The sequence below is a fragment of the Fundulus heteroclitus genome, chromosome 2 (genome assembly GCF_011125445.2).
Source record: "Fundulus heteroclitus isolate FHET01 chromosome 2, MU-UCD_Fhet_4.1, whole genome shotgun sequence".
Lineage (NCBI taxonomy): Eukaryota > Metazoa > Chordata > Actinopteri > Cyprinodontiformes > Fundulidae > Fundulus > Fundulus heteroclitus.
In genome coordinates, this window is record NC_046362.1 from 11,748,725 (window position 1) to 11,766,084 (window position 17,360).

The 17,360-nt window shown below is 41.3% G+C and overlaps 1 protein-coding gene across 1 annotated transcript; it reads left to right on the forward strand.

Moving 5' to 3' along the window:
* The first annotated feature begins 351 nt into the window (after positions 1–351).
* LOC105938531 (uncharacterized protein C3orf20 homolog) lies at positions 352–15,048 on the forward strand. Its single transcript, XM_036147759.1, has 17 exons — positions 352–584; positions 1,866–1,931; positions 2,010–2,621; positions 4,459–4,515; positions 4,601–4,700; positions 5,349–5,555; positions 5,657–5,806; positions 6,173–6,293; positions 7,689–7,814; positions 7,894–8,007; positions 8,170–8,311; positions 8,602–8,815; positions 10,292–10,372; positions 12,411–12,774; positions 13,086–13,202; positions 14,419–14,561; positions 14,763–15,048. Exons 3-17 carry the CDS (start codon positions 2,291–2,293, stop codon positions 14,797–14,799), a joined length of 2,304 nt encoding a protein of 767 aa, XP_036003652.1. The 5' UTR covers positions 352–584; positions 1,866–1,931; positions 2,010–2,290; the 3' UTR covers positions 14,800–15,048.
* The last annotated feature ends 2,312 nt before the right edge of the window (positions 15,049–17,360 follow it).

The following is a 17,360-nucleotide window of genomic DNA, read 5'->3' on the forward strand; positions in this document are numbered from 1 at the left end:
TACTCCTGGAAAGGTGTTGAATGTTTTCAGAAAGAACTGAACGAAAGTCTGCTTACCTCCGATTCAAGCCTGTTTGCTGTTACGATGACCCGGAAAACTGTTATCATATCTAGGTTGAGTGTTTTTTTTTTTCTTCAAATGCTACAGTTTAATCACCGTTGTTGCTTTTTTGTTGACTTTGTAAGTAACTCTAACCCGACTCATTAGTAAAATGCATAAAAGTACGGATGGGATCCCAAGTCACGTCCTGCTTGTTCAACCTGCCGTGTCCCATGGCTGGCTGAAATGCTTAGACGTGTCCGGGTGACCTCTCAAAGTTACACTGCGCGCTAAACTCATCACTTTCTCTGAGGTTCCAGGCGCGTCAGGGTCTCAGGTTACCTGGCCGCTCACACCTGACTGCAGCAGCCGCGGCAGCAGCCCCATGCCACTTGTTCCGCGGGTCTACGAAGCTCCAGGGGCCCAGACTGTTTTCGGGGGTTGGGGTTTTCCTGTTTGCACTGTGACAGATAGCCTTTGCATTTGATGAATCGACGATATGTAAACCAGGAGACGTGTGCAGAGGCGGGTATCCTAGCAACAAGGTGAGCACAATGGCTTTGTCACAAAGGTAGATAGTTTACCTTGGCCCGTTGTTAAGGTATTTTTGCTTCTTTATAGTAGAGTAAAACAACTCCATAGGACTTTTTCTGCAGTATTGAAGGAATTTTGTTTTGCAATAAATATCAGGCATTTTAACCATTTAGATTATATTCAAAGTTATTAGTTTTAGAATGTTTGGTTCAATTATGGTTCAGTTCTAGCAACTCTAGTACATATTAATGCTCTATTAAATTATACTAGTATATAATTAATAAATAAAGAAGTCACATATAATGAACAATCTATTAAATGAATCCTTGAAACATATATTATTAATCACACTAATACATAATTAAATGCATTCAGTGATCAGAAACAGAATAATAACCCATATTACACCACATTGTCCCAATTTGTTCCCCGTTAAGAGAGAACGCAGGCTGCAAAAATGACGTGTACACATTGAGTTCGTCGTCTTGGCTTTGATGTATGATGCCTCAGGGACAGCCCTGAACTAATCCTGATTTTTCAGCCCAGGAGCACCCATCAGACATGCCTACTGTGAGAAGATCCTATGCATCCATTAAACTTATTTGTATGCCCAAATGACTATTTGGGCATACAATAATATGATTATTTTACACTGAGCACGCAGAGAGCTTTTGAAACAAAGTTTATTTTTAAGAAACTTCAGTTTGTGGGGAAAAAACACACATTTTCTGTCCTCTTGGCATTTTAACTTCATACATTAGAATTAGACAACTTTAAAAGAAATACACACAGTGTAGATTGTTGAAATCTAGCCTGAAATGTTTTACACTGATCACAGATTCCTGAAAACACAGTTTGTATTTATGAAGCCTGTTATCTAAAAGTGTGAATTAAAATTATGCTAGAATCTCATCTCGCTCGGTTCTCATGAACCCAACATAGTCTCATCTCATGGGCAGGACGTATTGTTACTTGTAGGTTTTAGATATTTATCAGAGAAAGGGATTTTGGGTTGAAACATTTTAAAAAGATTTTTCAGATGTGGAAATATTAAATTGGCACATATTGTCTGTTGGGGCTATGGTCAACTAGCAGAAACTAACTAATTTAGTAATTAAATAGTTAATCTGAGTAAAATTATTTCATTTAGTAGAGTAAGTACCTTTAGAAAATGTAGTCTATTAATTTTATTGTCTTTTCAGTGTCATACTTGTGTAACAGATTTAATAATCCACATAAAATGTGCGTGCCAGTTTTGTTTTGTTTAAATTAAGTTTGTTTGACCCGTGCAGGACATGATGGATTCTGCCGGTGCGGCGCAGACACACAGGGGTGGTCCCGTGTTTTTCTTTGACCAGGTGGGCTTCAGTTCATTCGTTTCTGCTGACTCTATTTTAAAAGGCATAAATCCACATTCGTCGTTTGCCTCTCTGCAGCCAACAAGAAGAAATCAGATTAAAGGCAACATTTTACATTTTAGTTCGACAAGAGGAGGGCCACGGCTGGAAGGCACACCACTAAGGTGGTAAGATCCTCCCTATAATTTTGTTGCTGAGCTCTGTCTAATATAACAACCCGTTTTTCCTACAGTCAGCAAGAGGAGGACCAAAAGGGTGAAAGCAATGATTCAAGCAACCAGCAACCCTCATGTGAAGCTTGTGAGGATGAAGAACCCGATCCTTCATCGTCATCTGTCAGTGCGGTAACAAAGGATCCAATGGACGCCTACCGGCGAGCAGCCCCTCACTTATTAAAGGAATTGGCTCATCTACTTTCACAGCATAAGTGGTCAGAGAAAGACTGCATCCCCCGCGGCATTGTCAATATCCTGAATTACTCCTGGCACGATCTGACTGCGGGGGCGTCGCTCCGCTTGAGGAGCCCAGCGGCGATGACAGAGGAACAGAGGAGGTCCCTGAAGACGGGGAAAACACCTCGCCAGGTGTCTGCCGGTGCCAAGGAGGAGACAGGAGAGGGGGACCCTTATATTGAGAGACAGGTTAAACCAAATCAGTGTGAAAACAAGAAAAAACAAAGCTGCAGTGGAGGTAAATTTGATGTGAGGTGAATGTATGTCTTAAGGAATAATAAAGAACTAAATTATAGTTTATAAATCATGATGTGTCAAACTTAGCTATGCCAGACACATTATTAAGGAATAATAGTCTTGGATTCTTGGATCAAAAAGGTCTATCATTTAACTGGAGTGTCTAAAACTAATTTCTTATTCTTCTGAAATGGATTTTCTGTGCTAATATTTTACCGGTAACAGCGAGTAACTATGGTTCAGACTGGTGAGGCTCATAAAGGCCCTCGTAGTCGGGGGTGGGGGGGGTAACAGCTGGTCTAATCTCAGAAAGCATATTTTGCACAAGACAAATGTGTCTTTAAAATTTTGAAAGGGAGACAAATAAATCCAACATAGTTGGATGGCGTTTAGGTGACAGAGTGTCGAAACTGAGAAAAAGCAGCATGACCAAAATAAATCTAAAATGTCCAGACGGAGATGGAAGAGCTGGCATAGATGGAAAACAACCAATGTTGTGCAAAAAAGCTGCAAAAAGGCATTGTTTATGCAGAAAACAATGAAAACATTCCTAAATCATTTACTTTTTTCTGTTATTCATAATTTAGTTTTTTTTCCATTATAAGGATAATTAGTCCTTCACTTATGTGATTCAATAAAATAAACTTTATTCATATGGGATCAATTCCCAACAAGGTACCAATGCACTTTTCCAGGCGAAAAGATTCAGTTCATATGTATCTAATTAGAGTCATATTTGGTCAGAATTTAGTTCCAGCAAAATCATGTTATTCCAACATGATTATCTACAAATATTGTCAGATTAAAAGCAAATTACATACAGTGTAGTTGAGTTATATATTACAAAATACTAAAGCCAAATTCAGTTGATCAGTTAGTGAAAGTTATCTCCCTAAAAATTATTATCTTATTACATCAATCCACTGATTTAGCAGCGATTCCTCCTGCTGAGTATGCATGTGGCGACAGTCGGGTGAAAAGATCCTATTTTAACAAGAAGAGACCTCGAGCAGAACTAGGCTCAGTATGAAGATCCCTCCGCCTCCCCATCTCACAGAAACATTTTAAATGTTCCTTTTCCCACATATTTCAGGTTGTATTAATTGTCTAACATGCTTTGATATTATTAATATGGAGACTAACTTTCCATCCTCATGTTAGAGTACATGAGGGTTATTTACATAGTGAGTAGCAGGAGAAAATAGAGGACAGAAAAGTGGCACGGACATCCCCCAGCAGCCTAAGCTTGGTCCGGTTTAATCTCCATGGACATTTAGCTCGTAGTTTCAGTCACTTAGTGGTTCTTTTTGGGAGAAAATAAATCTTATCCAATGGAACAACAAACACTTAGTTGTTTAACAAGAGGCAGGATTGTCCAGCTGGAAAAAAAGTAAAACTCTGCCTCACAAATGTTCAGGGTCTCTTCGTTGTCCATATCTTAGTTAGATCCCATTTAAAAGACAAATGAAGCCATGCTAAAAAAAAAAACACCATCCTAAATATAACTTACTGTACGATCATCCTAGTGTATATAGCACGGGATTATAACTCCACAGCCAATTTACAAACGGTGCCTTTCCGGCAAAAGCTTGTGGATGTGAATGCTCCTGCGGGGTAGTTTTGGTTGCAAGCTTGTGGAAGTGTGGGTATTGGTTTACCAGATCAGATGTATTAGCGTAGCGCAGAGGCTCTTCTCTCTCTGTTAATGAACGATGGCGAGGCTATCGAGTTACACTCGGTTCATTGACTTACACGCTCATACAAATCCAGCGCACGTGAATGAATTACACCGGGTAATAGAATGAATGACAACGTTTCTCATTCCCACTCCCCGACAGCCGCGCGCTCCAGAGCGGTCAGGATCTCCATCTCAGCCTGTGGCGGCAGAGACCCAGGTACGGCGTGGCGCTGCAGCATTGTGTTATTGACCGTCTCCCTGCGGCGCCGCTGCTGCCTCAGCTGGATGTGTTTTGTGTCCAGGTGGGATCGCTCAGCCAGAGCAGCGCCCCCGTGAAGAGCCTGAACGCATCAGAGTGAGTCGGTGGGTGGTGGAGCGACTGCGGGAAGCACGAAATCCTGAGTGGGTATTTTTTTTTTTACTCTCTGCTTCTGCATCTTTGGCAACTGTGTGGACAGTGAGGGGTTACTTTATAAAGCATTTTGTACCCGATGATCAAAGCAGCCTGTCAGAGGGACTATTACTGTGCTAAGACTTCCTAATAGAAGCTATTCCCAGAGGAAACATAAGGGTGTTAGCAGTTCTTTGGAAAACTGTTCATGAAAACCAACGTAAAGTAGTGTATAAATATTGTCAACAGATTCTCCTAACCGAGCTCTGGATCTCTGCATCTCCCCCAGAGTTACCTTGGGCCTTATAGCTGCTTCTCTGAACACAGCTCTCCTTGTTAGACCTTTAGATTTAGGTGGATGTGTCCCATAGTTTCAACATTTTCAGAAAACAAATTAACCAGTTCCCCTGGAGACTCTATTCATGGAGATAACTTCTGAAGGTAATTGCACTGCATTTTATTTACGGAGTTAAGAGTAACACAAATGAATTGTATTAGTAGAAATATTGGAAAACAATCTAGTTTGTGGCGTGCAATTCCCAAACGTTTGTGGCGGCAAAATGTCTGAAAGGTTTAAAAGCGTGTGGATATTTTAGTAAGGCTCCGCCGCTACCGATAATAGGACTTAAAATATAATTATCGACCCTGCCTTCTTGTAGAAATCTGCCACCATCTGAGCAGGATCTGAGTAAAGCTGTAATTCTGCGTCATTACGGTGACGGAAAGGGGGATCTTGCTCAGAGAAGAAGAGGGACGTCGCCTCTTCGTCTGGTTAACGGTATGCCTGTGATACCAGAAGTGAAGCTGCGCGGTCCAGTCCAGCAGAAGCTGCACTACAGGATCAACGACGGCTCCTCGTTTATATAGTATCCTCACTGATTGGTTCACGTCGGATGGCGGCGACAGACACAGGTGTGAAATGTGTCCCCAGGAGTTGACCTTTTGACCCTTGACCGTGCTCTGTGAGCTACCTGTCAGGCTGCGTGGCGGTGTGCCAGAGCCGCTCAGGTCTGCCTAACGGAGGCTTCTACACCAACGTGTTCAGCGACGGCCAGCGGCCCGTCACTCTAGCCACCATCACGCCTTTTGGTCACGGGGCTGTTACACACCCTCTCAGGTGAGTTCAGACCTGCAATTCAAAGTTTTATTTTTTTATTTTTACTCTTTCATAGTTTCAGACTCCTAATCTCATAACATTTCTGTTGCTTCACTTATTTGGGCTGAAAATTATAACACCTCTGGCCTTGATTATTCAGTGATCCATTCAGTTTTTTAAAGGCAAACAGCCACTAATGAGGCCCTGAGCTAAACACACCTGATGATAAATAATGCCTTCATACAACAATGATAGGTACCAGTATTAGGAAAAACAAGCATTTTGTTCTCTCTGTGTGTATAAATGCAGAAATAACGCTGAATATTTTAATGCTGTGATAGCTTTGATGGTATATTTCGTTCAGTTGTGCGATATTTGTTCCCACAGCTCCACTATTACAGCCGTGTGGGACAAGGAGGGTGGATTCATGTTGGATATTTACGGAAACACAACAAAGGAGTGGAGATGGCAGACATTTCACACACTGAGGGGGAATATTGTCATTCAGGTGAGAATTACTGGCTTAATCAGCAAAAGATGAACTGAGTCTTTTATTTTTTTATTCTTCATCCATGTAAAACCAATAACACCACAACTAAACTGTGCCTTGATTTCAAAGTTTCCATACAGAAAAGGACAACAGTCACTTTTACAGATGGGGATGTTGCCCTTTGTCTCTGCATTTTTGGATACTTCACATCGGGTGGAATCAGTTTTCTTTGTTACTGTAAAACTCTGCCAACTATAAGATTGTGGTCATCAAAATCATGAATATTGAAATTAATATTGAAACCATGACAAACGAAATATTCTAAAGATTAACAGAAAGCGTTTTTAATTAATCGAGATAAGAAACGTTTAGCAGCAAATATTTACTTTTTAATTCTCTGAGGTTTAAGCAATGGCTGGTATAAATACACACAGCACCTTCCAACCCTGATAAAGATGTCTTAGGATGAACATTTTTGCTTTTGGTGCATAAGTTAAAATGTAAATCTTTTGGAAAACCTAACGATTATTTTGAGTTCATTTTTTTCCCACATTGAGTTTTAGTTTTCACAGAATCACCACTGCCACACTTATTGCAATCTCTTACAATCCCTTTGAAATAATTTTAACTGAAGCGTTTCACTTAATCAGATTGTCTAAGAACTTTTAATCCGTGACGTCCTGTTTCCTTGAGCGTGTAATATTATGTGAAACAGGGCTTAGTCGTTCTTCAAAATAGGACAAACAAGAGAACACGACATGTCAACCTTGGACCTTATCTGGAAGGTCAGATTTTCATTAGTCACATTGTTCAATTCAATTTGTACATCTATAAACCAAGCAATAATCAAACATGTTACAACTAATTTTACTTAACTACTGAATTGTGACAAACAAGGCTGGGCAGGTGTGGCTGGACCACGTCTGTCTTCGCCACATGCAGTGAGCAGGAAGATAAGGGAGATTAAAAAATGTCCAAAATGTCACTGTTACAGAGCTACAGCAAATAATGGAATCTGGGCTTCATAAACTCTCCCTAATGAAGCTCAGATCCAACCTACTACCATCTCTCTCTCTCACACACATACAAAATGTGTGGAGTGAGCTAAGCTTCGGGACTTCAAGTGCGTGTTAAAAAAGTTTACGTTTACTCTCCTGTCATCTGACCAGAGCACACAGCTTAAAATAAAATCCTAAAATATGTGAAAAGCAGTTTCTCTTTCAAAGACTCCAGGAATGCTGTTAGAGCGCTTGGCTTGACTTTTAAAATAAGAGTCTGGTGAACGTTGGGTCTTTGATCAGGAAAATGATGCAGAACATAGAGCGACCAGGGGAGCCAGGACCAGAGATAACTAACTTAACCATAGTTTGTTGCATGTTGTTGTTTAATTGCTTCTTCCTTTCATTCCTGCAGGTCTCAGACGAGATCTCGGTGAGGCTCTTCAGTGGGATGTCGGGAATGCTCAGGTTCAGATCTCAAAACGAGAGTGTCCACCTTCCACTGTCTTTTGTCACTAATAAAAGCCGGTTAAAGAAAATGGTGAGTTAATTTCCTCTCCAGTAGTTCAAATAAAAGATTTGGTAACAGTTCTCTTCCACACAGTCTGTTTTTCTTGCAGCCTTATCTGCACACAGGGGAAAATTTCAGCTCCATTGCTGCTCAGGAGCGTCATCTGCTAACGGAGCAAACATGTCGGGTCCCAAAGAGCGAAAGGAGCCTGAGAAAAACACCTGTAAGACTCTTTTATTCGTTGTACCAGAGCACCTGGTTAGAAGCATTTTAATTGACAAGGATTAGACCAAAGCCATTGCCTCTATATGTTCTCATCAGTCCCTCTTGACACGAACATTTTCCTTAAATGGCCAAAGTAAGACGTTGAAGCTTTACTCAGCAGATGGTCAAAGAGGAGCAGCAGCAGGCGGAGCCGTCAGCTCTGTGGAGACGGCGAGGGATTGCTGCGAGGGCGCTGCAGAGGCTTCAGCAGAGAGCGCGGACCGTGGCGCAGGGCTGGTTGGGATGTTATCGCATCGCCGTCGGTATCTACAAGTGGAGTTCATTCGCATGTCCTCATAATGTTTGCTCATTGTTACAAGGTGGGACAAAGAGGCTGGTCGCCAGAGGCATTTCATGCTGCAAAGCGTCGAAAAAATGTCCGCTGAGCCTTGCTGACCTGGTGGGCTTGCAGTAGTTTGCTGAAGCTAAAACACTCCAGTCTCACCTCATCCTGCAAACTCAACATTATTGAATGGTTCCATCAGGATCCTGTTCACGGTCACTCGTGTCGCTCGCTTTCTGTGCACGTCAGTGACCTCTCCCTCTCCTTCAGGGATCGAGTGTCCTGAAGCGGGGCGACTGCCAGGGGCCCGAGCGTGGAACCGGCCGGGACGAGCGGCGCAGTCGGCTGCTCTGCCCTCCCTGAACTCACCTGAACGGAAAGAGGCTGCACCGCTGCATGCTGGGAGAAGCAGGGGGGATGAGCTCAGGAAGGGCCTCTCGGCATCAGCAGAGAAACCTCAGGAGCGCCTCGTCCAGATACAGAGGTGCTGTACAGAGTTTTCCTGATATCCTGCACAGATTAGCTCATTAATAAATCATCAGGGTGACCTTTGGTAAGATTAGGCCAGCGAAAATCTAAGATGCTTGTTTTTATTATTATTGTGTCACAAACACAAACCAAAATGTTTCTGTTTTTTAAAACTTAGAGTTAATTTGATATTCAGGCTCAAAATAGTGCATATTTATGAAGTGGATAGAAAATGATACATTGTATGGATGCCAGACCCCTAAAATAGATCCAGTGCTGCCAGTTGCCAATTACTGAGTAAGTCGACAGTGCATTACAGAAAGAAAAGAAACAAAAAAACCCACCTGCTACAACACAGAGAAAAACCAAAGCCTCACATAAAAGCATAAAAAGATAAGACCCAATCACACGAAAGAATGAAACATTAATCGGACACAAACAAGCTACCCACACGGGTAAGCAGAGCCCACCTGTACGGTTTAATTTCAGCGAACGCAGCTGGTTTGTGCGCTGAGCAAATCTGACCTAAATGGAAGAAAGAGCTGAAGAAGACATCGCTGAGAGAAAACATCAAGAGGCCCCGATTTGCAGTTCACCACAAGCCGTGCAGGATACTCAGCAGACACGTGGAAGATGGTGGAATAAGTTCAAGGGGTATAAACTCTGCATTTTATGGATTGGTCTCATGCATTTTGCTGCAAGTAGAAATTATAGAGTCAACTTTTCTATTGCTATGATTAAATTAATTTTTTCAAGTGTAACTATTAACCCCGCCTCTCACCCATTGACAGCTGGAGATAGGCACCAGCACCCCTCGCATCCTTATAAGGGATAGACATGTTAGAAAATGGATGGATGGAAGTGTAACTATTATGTTCTTATAAAGTAAAACTAAATATCTGGGGTCCATACATTAAAACATATATATATATATATATTTAAATGATGCTTCAACAGGTCTTTGCTGCTGCTCCTGTTGTTCCTTATTTCCTTTCTTTTATGTCTTTAGAAGCCACTTGGCTGTTGATCTGGTCCCTCCTGATGTTACTGCTGTCTGCCTTATCAGCGTTTTACAGATCTGTTTGTGTTTGGAGCTTATGTGTGGCCTGCTTTACTTGCATTTTGACTTTGCTGCTGTTGATAAGAGGCTGGGAGAGTGTAACGACAACGGCAGACTCAAAATCAGCATTAGACCTTTTGTCTTTACCGATGAAAACAAACAAAAACTAACAAACCTGCCCATATAAGCAGATGACCCTGACTGAAACTGTTCAGTCCTATATGAAATGTTCCTGTGTAGAGGGAAGAAACTCAGCGTTGCTGGCAAACATACTGCCGCAGGCCCATTCTCCACATATTCATTTTAGGTCCCATTTTTTTCTATCATCCTAGAATCCATCTCTAACGCTTTAACTAAACTAGATCAAATACACTCTAATGCTAAAAAGCTCGATAAATTAGTGTTTTATGTTTCAAACCTGTTTGTTTCCAGGAAACTTAACAAACCAGGCAGAACCGAGTCTCCTGTCATGCAGATCGGACCTCTTCGAATCCACGGCCACATCCAACCTGAGTAAGAGCCGCTTGTGTTACGGAGAGGTGGAAACATTTTAAGGCTTATAATTGACAAAAACAACATTTGATGCATTCCTCAGAGCCTTCTAGCTGAAACCAGATATTTACATACACCATATAAAAAGACACAAAAACACTTGTTTCTGTCTGACATTAAATTCAACAAAACTTTTACTGTTTCCGGTCAGTTGGGATCAAGAAAAATTTTTTTTCTACTTCTACTAAAAGCCAGAAAAGTTGCTTTAACACGATAAGAACATAGGACACTCCTGTATCATCCCACAATGGGAAAATTGGAGCGTGACAGTGGCAAAAACACAGAGTTACACACTATCATTAATTAAAAAACAGCTAATCTGATCTAAAGTTAGTTCCAGAGCAACAGAGAATGAACTTATCAGAAAGGTTAAAATAAAAGTAAAAAAAAATACATCACAGTTATAGAGTTACAGAGTACTGCACACTAGAGATTATTTTTAAAACACTTTGAATTAAAAGGTTTCATACATTCAGTACAGTTACTTTTAAACTTTATGATTTGGGTAAAACCTTTTATGTTTCCTTCAACAAACTTCTCACAATAGTTTGCAGGGATTTTGACCCACTCCTCCTGACAGCTCGTTTAACTGGGACAGATTTGTAGGACCACTTACTCACACCCTGCTTTTCAGCTCTGCTCACTGATATCAAGACTTTGCGGTGGTCACTCTGAAACAATGACCGTGTTTGAAACTAATTTGGACGTATGCTTAGATTGGTCAAAAAGTTTCCTACATAAGGAAACCCAACAGATTGCATCGAGTCTTGACAAGCAGCATTCACTCCTCCTGTAAGAGCGTAGAGCCACAGTTGACAGTCGTCTGCATTGTTGATGGCTTTGCAGCAATCCCCCATACTGAGCATGCATGAAGTGACAGTGGAGAGGAAAACTCCCCTTTAACAGGGAGGAAAACTCCCTGTGTGCTCTGTGTGAACGGTCATCTGCCTCGACCCACTGGGGGTTAGAGAAGACAAAGAACAGAAGCACACATTGATCCAGGAATCCTTTCTATGTTATATGGTAATGTCAGATTATCTGCCCTCCATGATGGTGTCATAGCAAACAGAACACCAGACCAGGTGTACCTACTATAAAGAGAAAAAATGACAGAGAACAAAAAGTTAAAAGTGGAAATAACAACAAACAATGCAAACTGGAGAACAGTAGGAGAAATCAGCAGAGTGAGAAAATTAGATCCTGATGTCCTCCAGCAGCCTAAGCCTATAGCAGTAAAACTATAAAGGTAGCTCAGCGTAACATGAGCCACTCTAACTATAAGCTTTGTCAAAAAGGAAAGTTTTAAGATCAGTCTTAAAAGTAGACGGGGTGTCTGCCTCACGGACCAAAACTGGGAGTTGGTTCCACAGGAGAGGAGCCTGATAGCTAAAGGATCTGCCTCCCATTCTACTTTTAGACACTCTAGGAACCACCAGCAGACCTGCAGTCTGAGAGCGAAGTGCTCTGTTAGGAACATACGGGGTAATCAGAGCTCTGATATATGATGGAGCTTGATTATTAAGGGCTTTATACGTTAGAAGGAGAATTTAAAATGATTTTCTTGATTTAACAGGAAGCCAATGAAGGGAAGCTAAAATTGGAGAAATATGATCCCTCTTGTTGATTTTCATCAGAACTCTTGCTGCAGCATTTTGGATCAGCTGAAGGCTTTGAACTGCATTTTGTGGACAAAATGGCACCTTTGGGCATCTGTAAATTTTAGCCAAGGATGAACCAGACTTGTGGAAGTCCGCAATTATCTTCCTGGTATCTTGCCTGCTTTCTTTTCATCTTTCTTTGATGTCGCAGAAAGAGGCAGTGTTTTTGAGACGTTGCCTTACAATACATCCACAGGCGATTCTATTTCACAAACGGTGCAGGAAACATTTTTAGTCTGATTCCACATCAGAAACTGAGATCTGGAGAGCGTCCTTTCAGACAGTGTATGTAAATGTCCTGCTTTAACCATATTTCCAACACGAGTGTGCCTGTCTCCCAGGTCAGTGACTCTCTCGCACAATCCCCAGTCTGAAGCTGTCCCCTCCAGCTGCGGTGCAGCAGGTATGGTACCTCTTGCTCCCTCCGTCCCTCTCACCACGTGCCCTGCTCTGCTGAGAGCTGCCCTGCGGGGAGAGGAGCTGCGGAGAAGAAGGTGCTGCTGCAGTGCAACACGGATGCCGGTGGTCACCGATCTGGAGTACGACGCCTTCATTAAGGGCCAACCTCTTGACAGCAAGCAGATACTGGTGGTGTGTGTTACCCCGCCTCAGCAGCCTGTCGACACGCACACAGCGACCAGGTGGGACGCTTTGGAGGATCTCTACAGGAGGAGGAACAAGCACAGGACCATGCCATGCACCCAGGTGTGAACAAAACCTTCTGCAGTACATTAAGTAAAAAGAAAAGTAACTAGATAAAACATGTCATGCCTGTATAATCACACACGAATACCAAACTACGTCTCTAATCGAGCCAGAAGGGCAAGCACCATCATCATCAGAGAGCATCACTGTTGTCAACATTCAGTTCAATCAGCAGGAATGTTATTGATGCTGATTTGCACTTTTTCAAGGATAGAAGCGGTGTGGCATAAACAAACGGACAGAAACTGACACATAGACCAGTCAGCAGTTTGCAGAAGCACCCAGTAACAGGTTGCTTGTTGTTCCCACAGTGCCAGATGGACTCTTTTCGCCTGGTTGGGTACCAGCTGTCGGCCGGGATGGCAGGCTCTGGGCCGGGGAGCGTTCTGCTGCAGCGGCGACACAGTGCTGCTCCTGGGATGTGCTTAGTAGGTGAACTCACTGCATGCAGAGTTTGCAATTGGCTGCACGCTCGAACACTGCAGGTCCTCACGGCTGCCACTTGGCGGCAGCAGCAGCAGCAGCAAAAAGATGGCCAGCGATGGAGCAGTGTCCTTTCCATCATGCCACATTTATCCTAAAGATAGTTTGAGCTGACAAGCATTAGGAAGAGCTGCCTCTTAATCACTAAAGACAGCGCTAATCTTTGGGCCAAAGTCACGATATCTGCTAGACTGATTTCTGCTGTACAGTGAAAAAATTGTTCCTCTCTCCATAAATCAAACAGAAATGACTGGGATCATCGTGGCATGAAATTATATTAGTGCTTAAATTCTGCAGCCCAAGGGATCTTATCCGCAGACAGCGCTGCTATTGTCAGTGCACACCCGTGGAGACTGGGCAATCTAAACATATTTATCCTGTGCAAAGGTCAAATTTTGCTCTTTGGATCCTTCAACTCTGAAAACAGGATAAAAATGACAGGTTTTTGTTAAGACCAGTTCTAATGGTTTCTTAGGTTTGCGCCAATTAAAAACACAACGTAGCTTTCAAATATCTCAGAAATCTTTGAGTTCTTCTGACATCGCAACAGCAAAAAAAATAAATAAAATGAAATAAAATTGTTTGGAATTTCATGTGAAATCCAGGGCATTACAGTGAAGCGGAAAGGAAATTTTGCAAAAGTATCTAAAGTCTCAAAGGTTTGCCAATTAGGTCTGTCTGTATGGCCTTCGACCAAGCCTTTCTAAAACACATCAAAACCTTTCCACTGTGATTCTTGCTAGTTTCAAGGTCAGATTTGTGGAGTGTACAAAAAACTGTAACCCTTTAGTCATACTGGCCCACCTAAGCGGCACAGATCTACAGCTCCCCCCAAGTCACTATAGGTTTCATGGCTGCTTCTGTGTGAGAAGTTTAAAGCTTGGGATATTGACAATATCCCAATTGGGGATTAAATTGGGGTTTTCATATAAAACAAAATTGTTTTATGTGAAAACCCCAATTTAATCCTCAAGTGTTTCCGTTGGTCCTCATCATGGTGTTTGTTCACAAATGTTCTCCAACAAACCTCCAAATCCTTCCTCACCTTATTTCCCTTTCACTTGACAATCATGAGTGTGTGTGTGTGTGTGTGTGTGTGTGTGTGCGTGTGTGTGTTTAAATATAAAACATTTTATTTGTGTGTGTGTGTGTGTGTGACAGATGTACCTCAAAGGGAAGCTGCTGTTTTCAGGCTTCATATTCAGCGGGGACAGCTGCTCTGTCCAGGATCTTCAGAGGCAAATCATCAAGAGCAGGAGAGATCACCGACTGGGTCTGCGTCTCCCTTCTGACCACAAGTTCAGGTATTGCTGCAACCCTGCTCCCTCTGGGCGGCTGCGAGAAAGCAGAAGTCGCTCCGGTTAGTCACCGGTTTCAGGGAACTCCAGACGAAATAAAGAGGAAATAAATTTGTAATTTTAAGTTATGAATAAAAACAAGTACGTTCAAAGCGCATGACAGTTTGACCAAGATGAGATTATTATTAGTTTTTTCGTTTATCACAGCGATGCGGTAAAAACTCCTGCAGCCACAGAAGCCTAAATGACATCAGAAGCAGCAGGATGTGAGACCAAACTGGCTTTTTCTGAGGAAGGAGAAAACAAGAAACGATGCAACCGTCATGACTTCAGCCACTCTTCATTTAATTTATTTCGCTGCATAAATTAATGCAACTGATTAGATATTTATATACCTTATCTAATCTTACCAAAGCATTTAAAAGGGCTACCAGATAAATTTTTTATGCTTTAAACTGTGATTACAATGGCTTTGATTTCTCAATCTGTGTAACCCCCCGCCCCCACCACCACCAAAAAATAAATAAATAGATAAATACAATATTACTTACTTGTTTTGAATGTTTTCTTGGATAAAGAAAAATAAATAAAGGATTTGAGCTTTCCTTGATCTATTTAAATGTGAATTGAATTACTGTAATGTAATTTAAATCCTCAATGGTAGTTCATAATTCCTCCTAGGTGTTGTTTATTTTTTAGTTGAGTCATTCATTGTTTTCTATCCTACCGAATTTGAGGATAAATAAATAAATTGATGGTATTAGTAACCCTATTCTCTCTTCTTTTCTTCTTTTTTTTTTTTTTTTTTTTTTTTTTTTTAGAAATAAAAATTGTAAGAAATCCCACCAGGGACATGGAGAAAAAAAGCATCTTTCCTGTTCCCACCTTCAATTGACGATACGCTCCACATAAATGATTAAATATCTGTACAAATTCTCCCTTTTGCATCAGGCGATTAATTTTCCTATGCAATCAGAAATGTCTTTAAGTTGCTACGCAGGCAGGTACTAATGACTGAGTCTAATCTGACAAGGACATTCATACTGGCAGAAAACAAAACATCTTTCATCAGAAATGATCAATGACCATTTAAGTTATTGAAGTTAATGACCAGTCAAAATGTCATGATTAATCCTTTGCCTTGCAAAGGTATTCATACCCCTTTAACGTTTTTCCATGTTTTGTCTGGTTAGCACCAACAATCTTGAAGGTCATTTAATTCTAATTTCTAGAGGTCACCTGTGACCTAATGTGATATTAACATAAATACAGCTGCTGTGCAGCTTAAAAAGAACATTGATCAAAGAATCAGATAGAGACTCTGGAGGAGTTGCAGAGATCCACACGACTATTGGGAGAACCTGTTGCTGGGAAAACAATTAGTTGTGTACTTCAAAAATTTAGTCTTTAGAGAAGAGTGGAAAACAGAAAGCTATTGTTGAAAGAAAATCATCGGATGCACCATTTGTAGTTATTTTGTCATTTAGGAACGCAGAAAACATGTGGGAGATGGTGCTCTGATCAGAAGAGAGGCAGGTGAAGTGATGCTCTCATCATGCCTAGTGCCTACTGTACCAGCCTGTGGGGCAGTGCTGTGATCTGGGGTCACTGTAGCTGGTCAGCTCTAGGTTCAGCAACAGTATGAGCTCAAAGAAAGAGGTCAGCTGACCACCTGAATATACTGAATGACCAGGTTATTTCATCAATGCAGTTTTTCTTCTCTAATTGCACGGGCATATTGGTTCAGGGAACATGAAACATCATTTTCACACACGGATCGGCCGCCACAAGTCCAGACCTTAACCTCACTGAGATTCTTTGGGATGAGCTGGAGAAGGCTTTGCGTAGCGGGAAAACTCTACCACCATCAATGCTTGGTGAAAAATGAAAAATGAATCACTGGGTGGAAATAAATCATGTGACATTACAGAAGCTTATCGAAACAATACCACATTGAGTGCGGTCCAATGAAATATTAGCGTGTGTGACCTTTTTTTTTGGCCAGGCAGTGTATAAAAAGTTGGAAAAAAATGCCTTTTTGATTAGGTAATTTTCTTTGGTAAATCACATAAAATCACAACAAATAAACAACGAGTTTTGTGTTTGTATTGTGATAACTAGTATACAGGTTTAAGGGGATATGCCAATTTTGCAGAGCAAAGTGTATGCAGATCAGAATCAGAATCAAGTTTATTGCCAAGTAGGTTCGAACTTACAAGGAATTTGACTTGGTGTTGATGGTGCAGACAAGTCAAATTCCTTGTAAGTGCGAAAAGATATATTAATAGACATTTTCTTTCTTTCTACAATCGTGCCACCATTCCTTTTATTTTGCTGTAGGTGACTCAAATAGCTGCTCATTCTGCTGACAGATACAGCATGATGAAAGCCCTGCTGGGAAGAGAAGTTAACACACTTTTAACTTCCTCCTTCACTTAACGTGTTAAACGAAGATGCCTACCAGTCTGATTCCAAACATAGTTTTGGCTTATTAGTCACACAGTTGTTAATATTACTGATGAGTTATGTGGAAAATTATGTGACTGGAAAGTTACGCTAAAACAGTAAGCCACTGGAATGTCCTTTTAATCATTATAGCCTAAGTAGTTTGTAGGTTAAATAAATGATAAAGTATGAATTATTAAATCTATATTATTATTACTTATTATTATTATTTTATCGTTTTTGTTGATTTCTTTCACGCCTCAGCTTTATTATTTTTTAGTTTTACTCCAAAGTCCTATTTTGTGTTGGTGAATATTTACGCACTCTGGGGCCCCCTAGCGGATGGTTGAGGGAACCAAA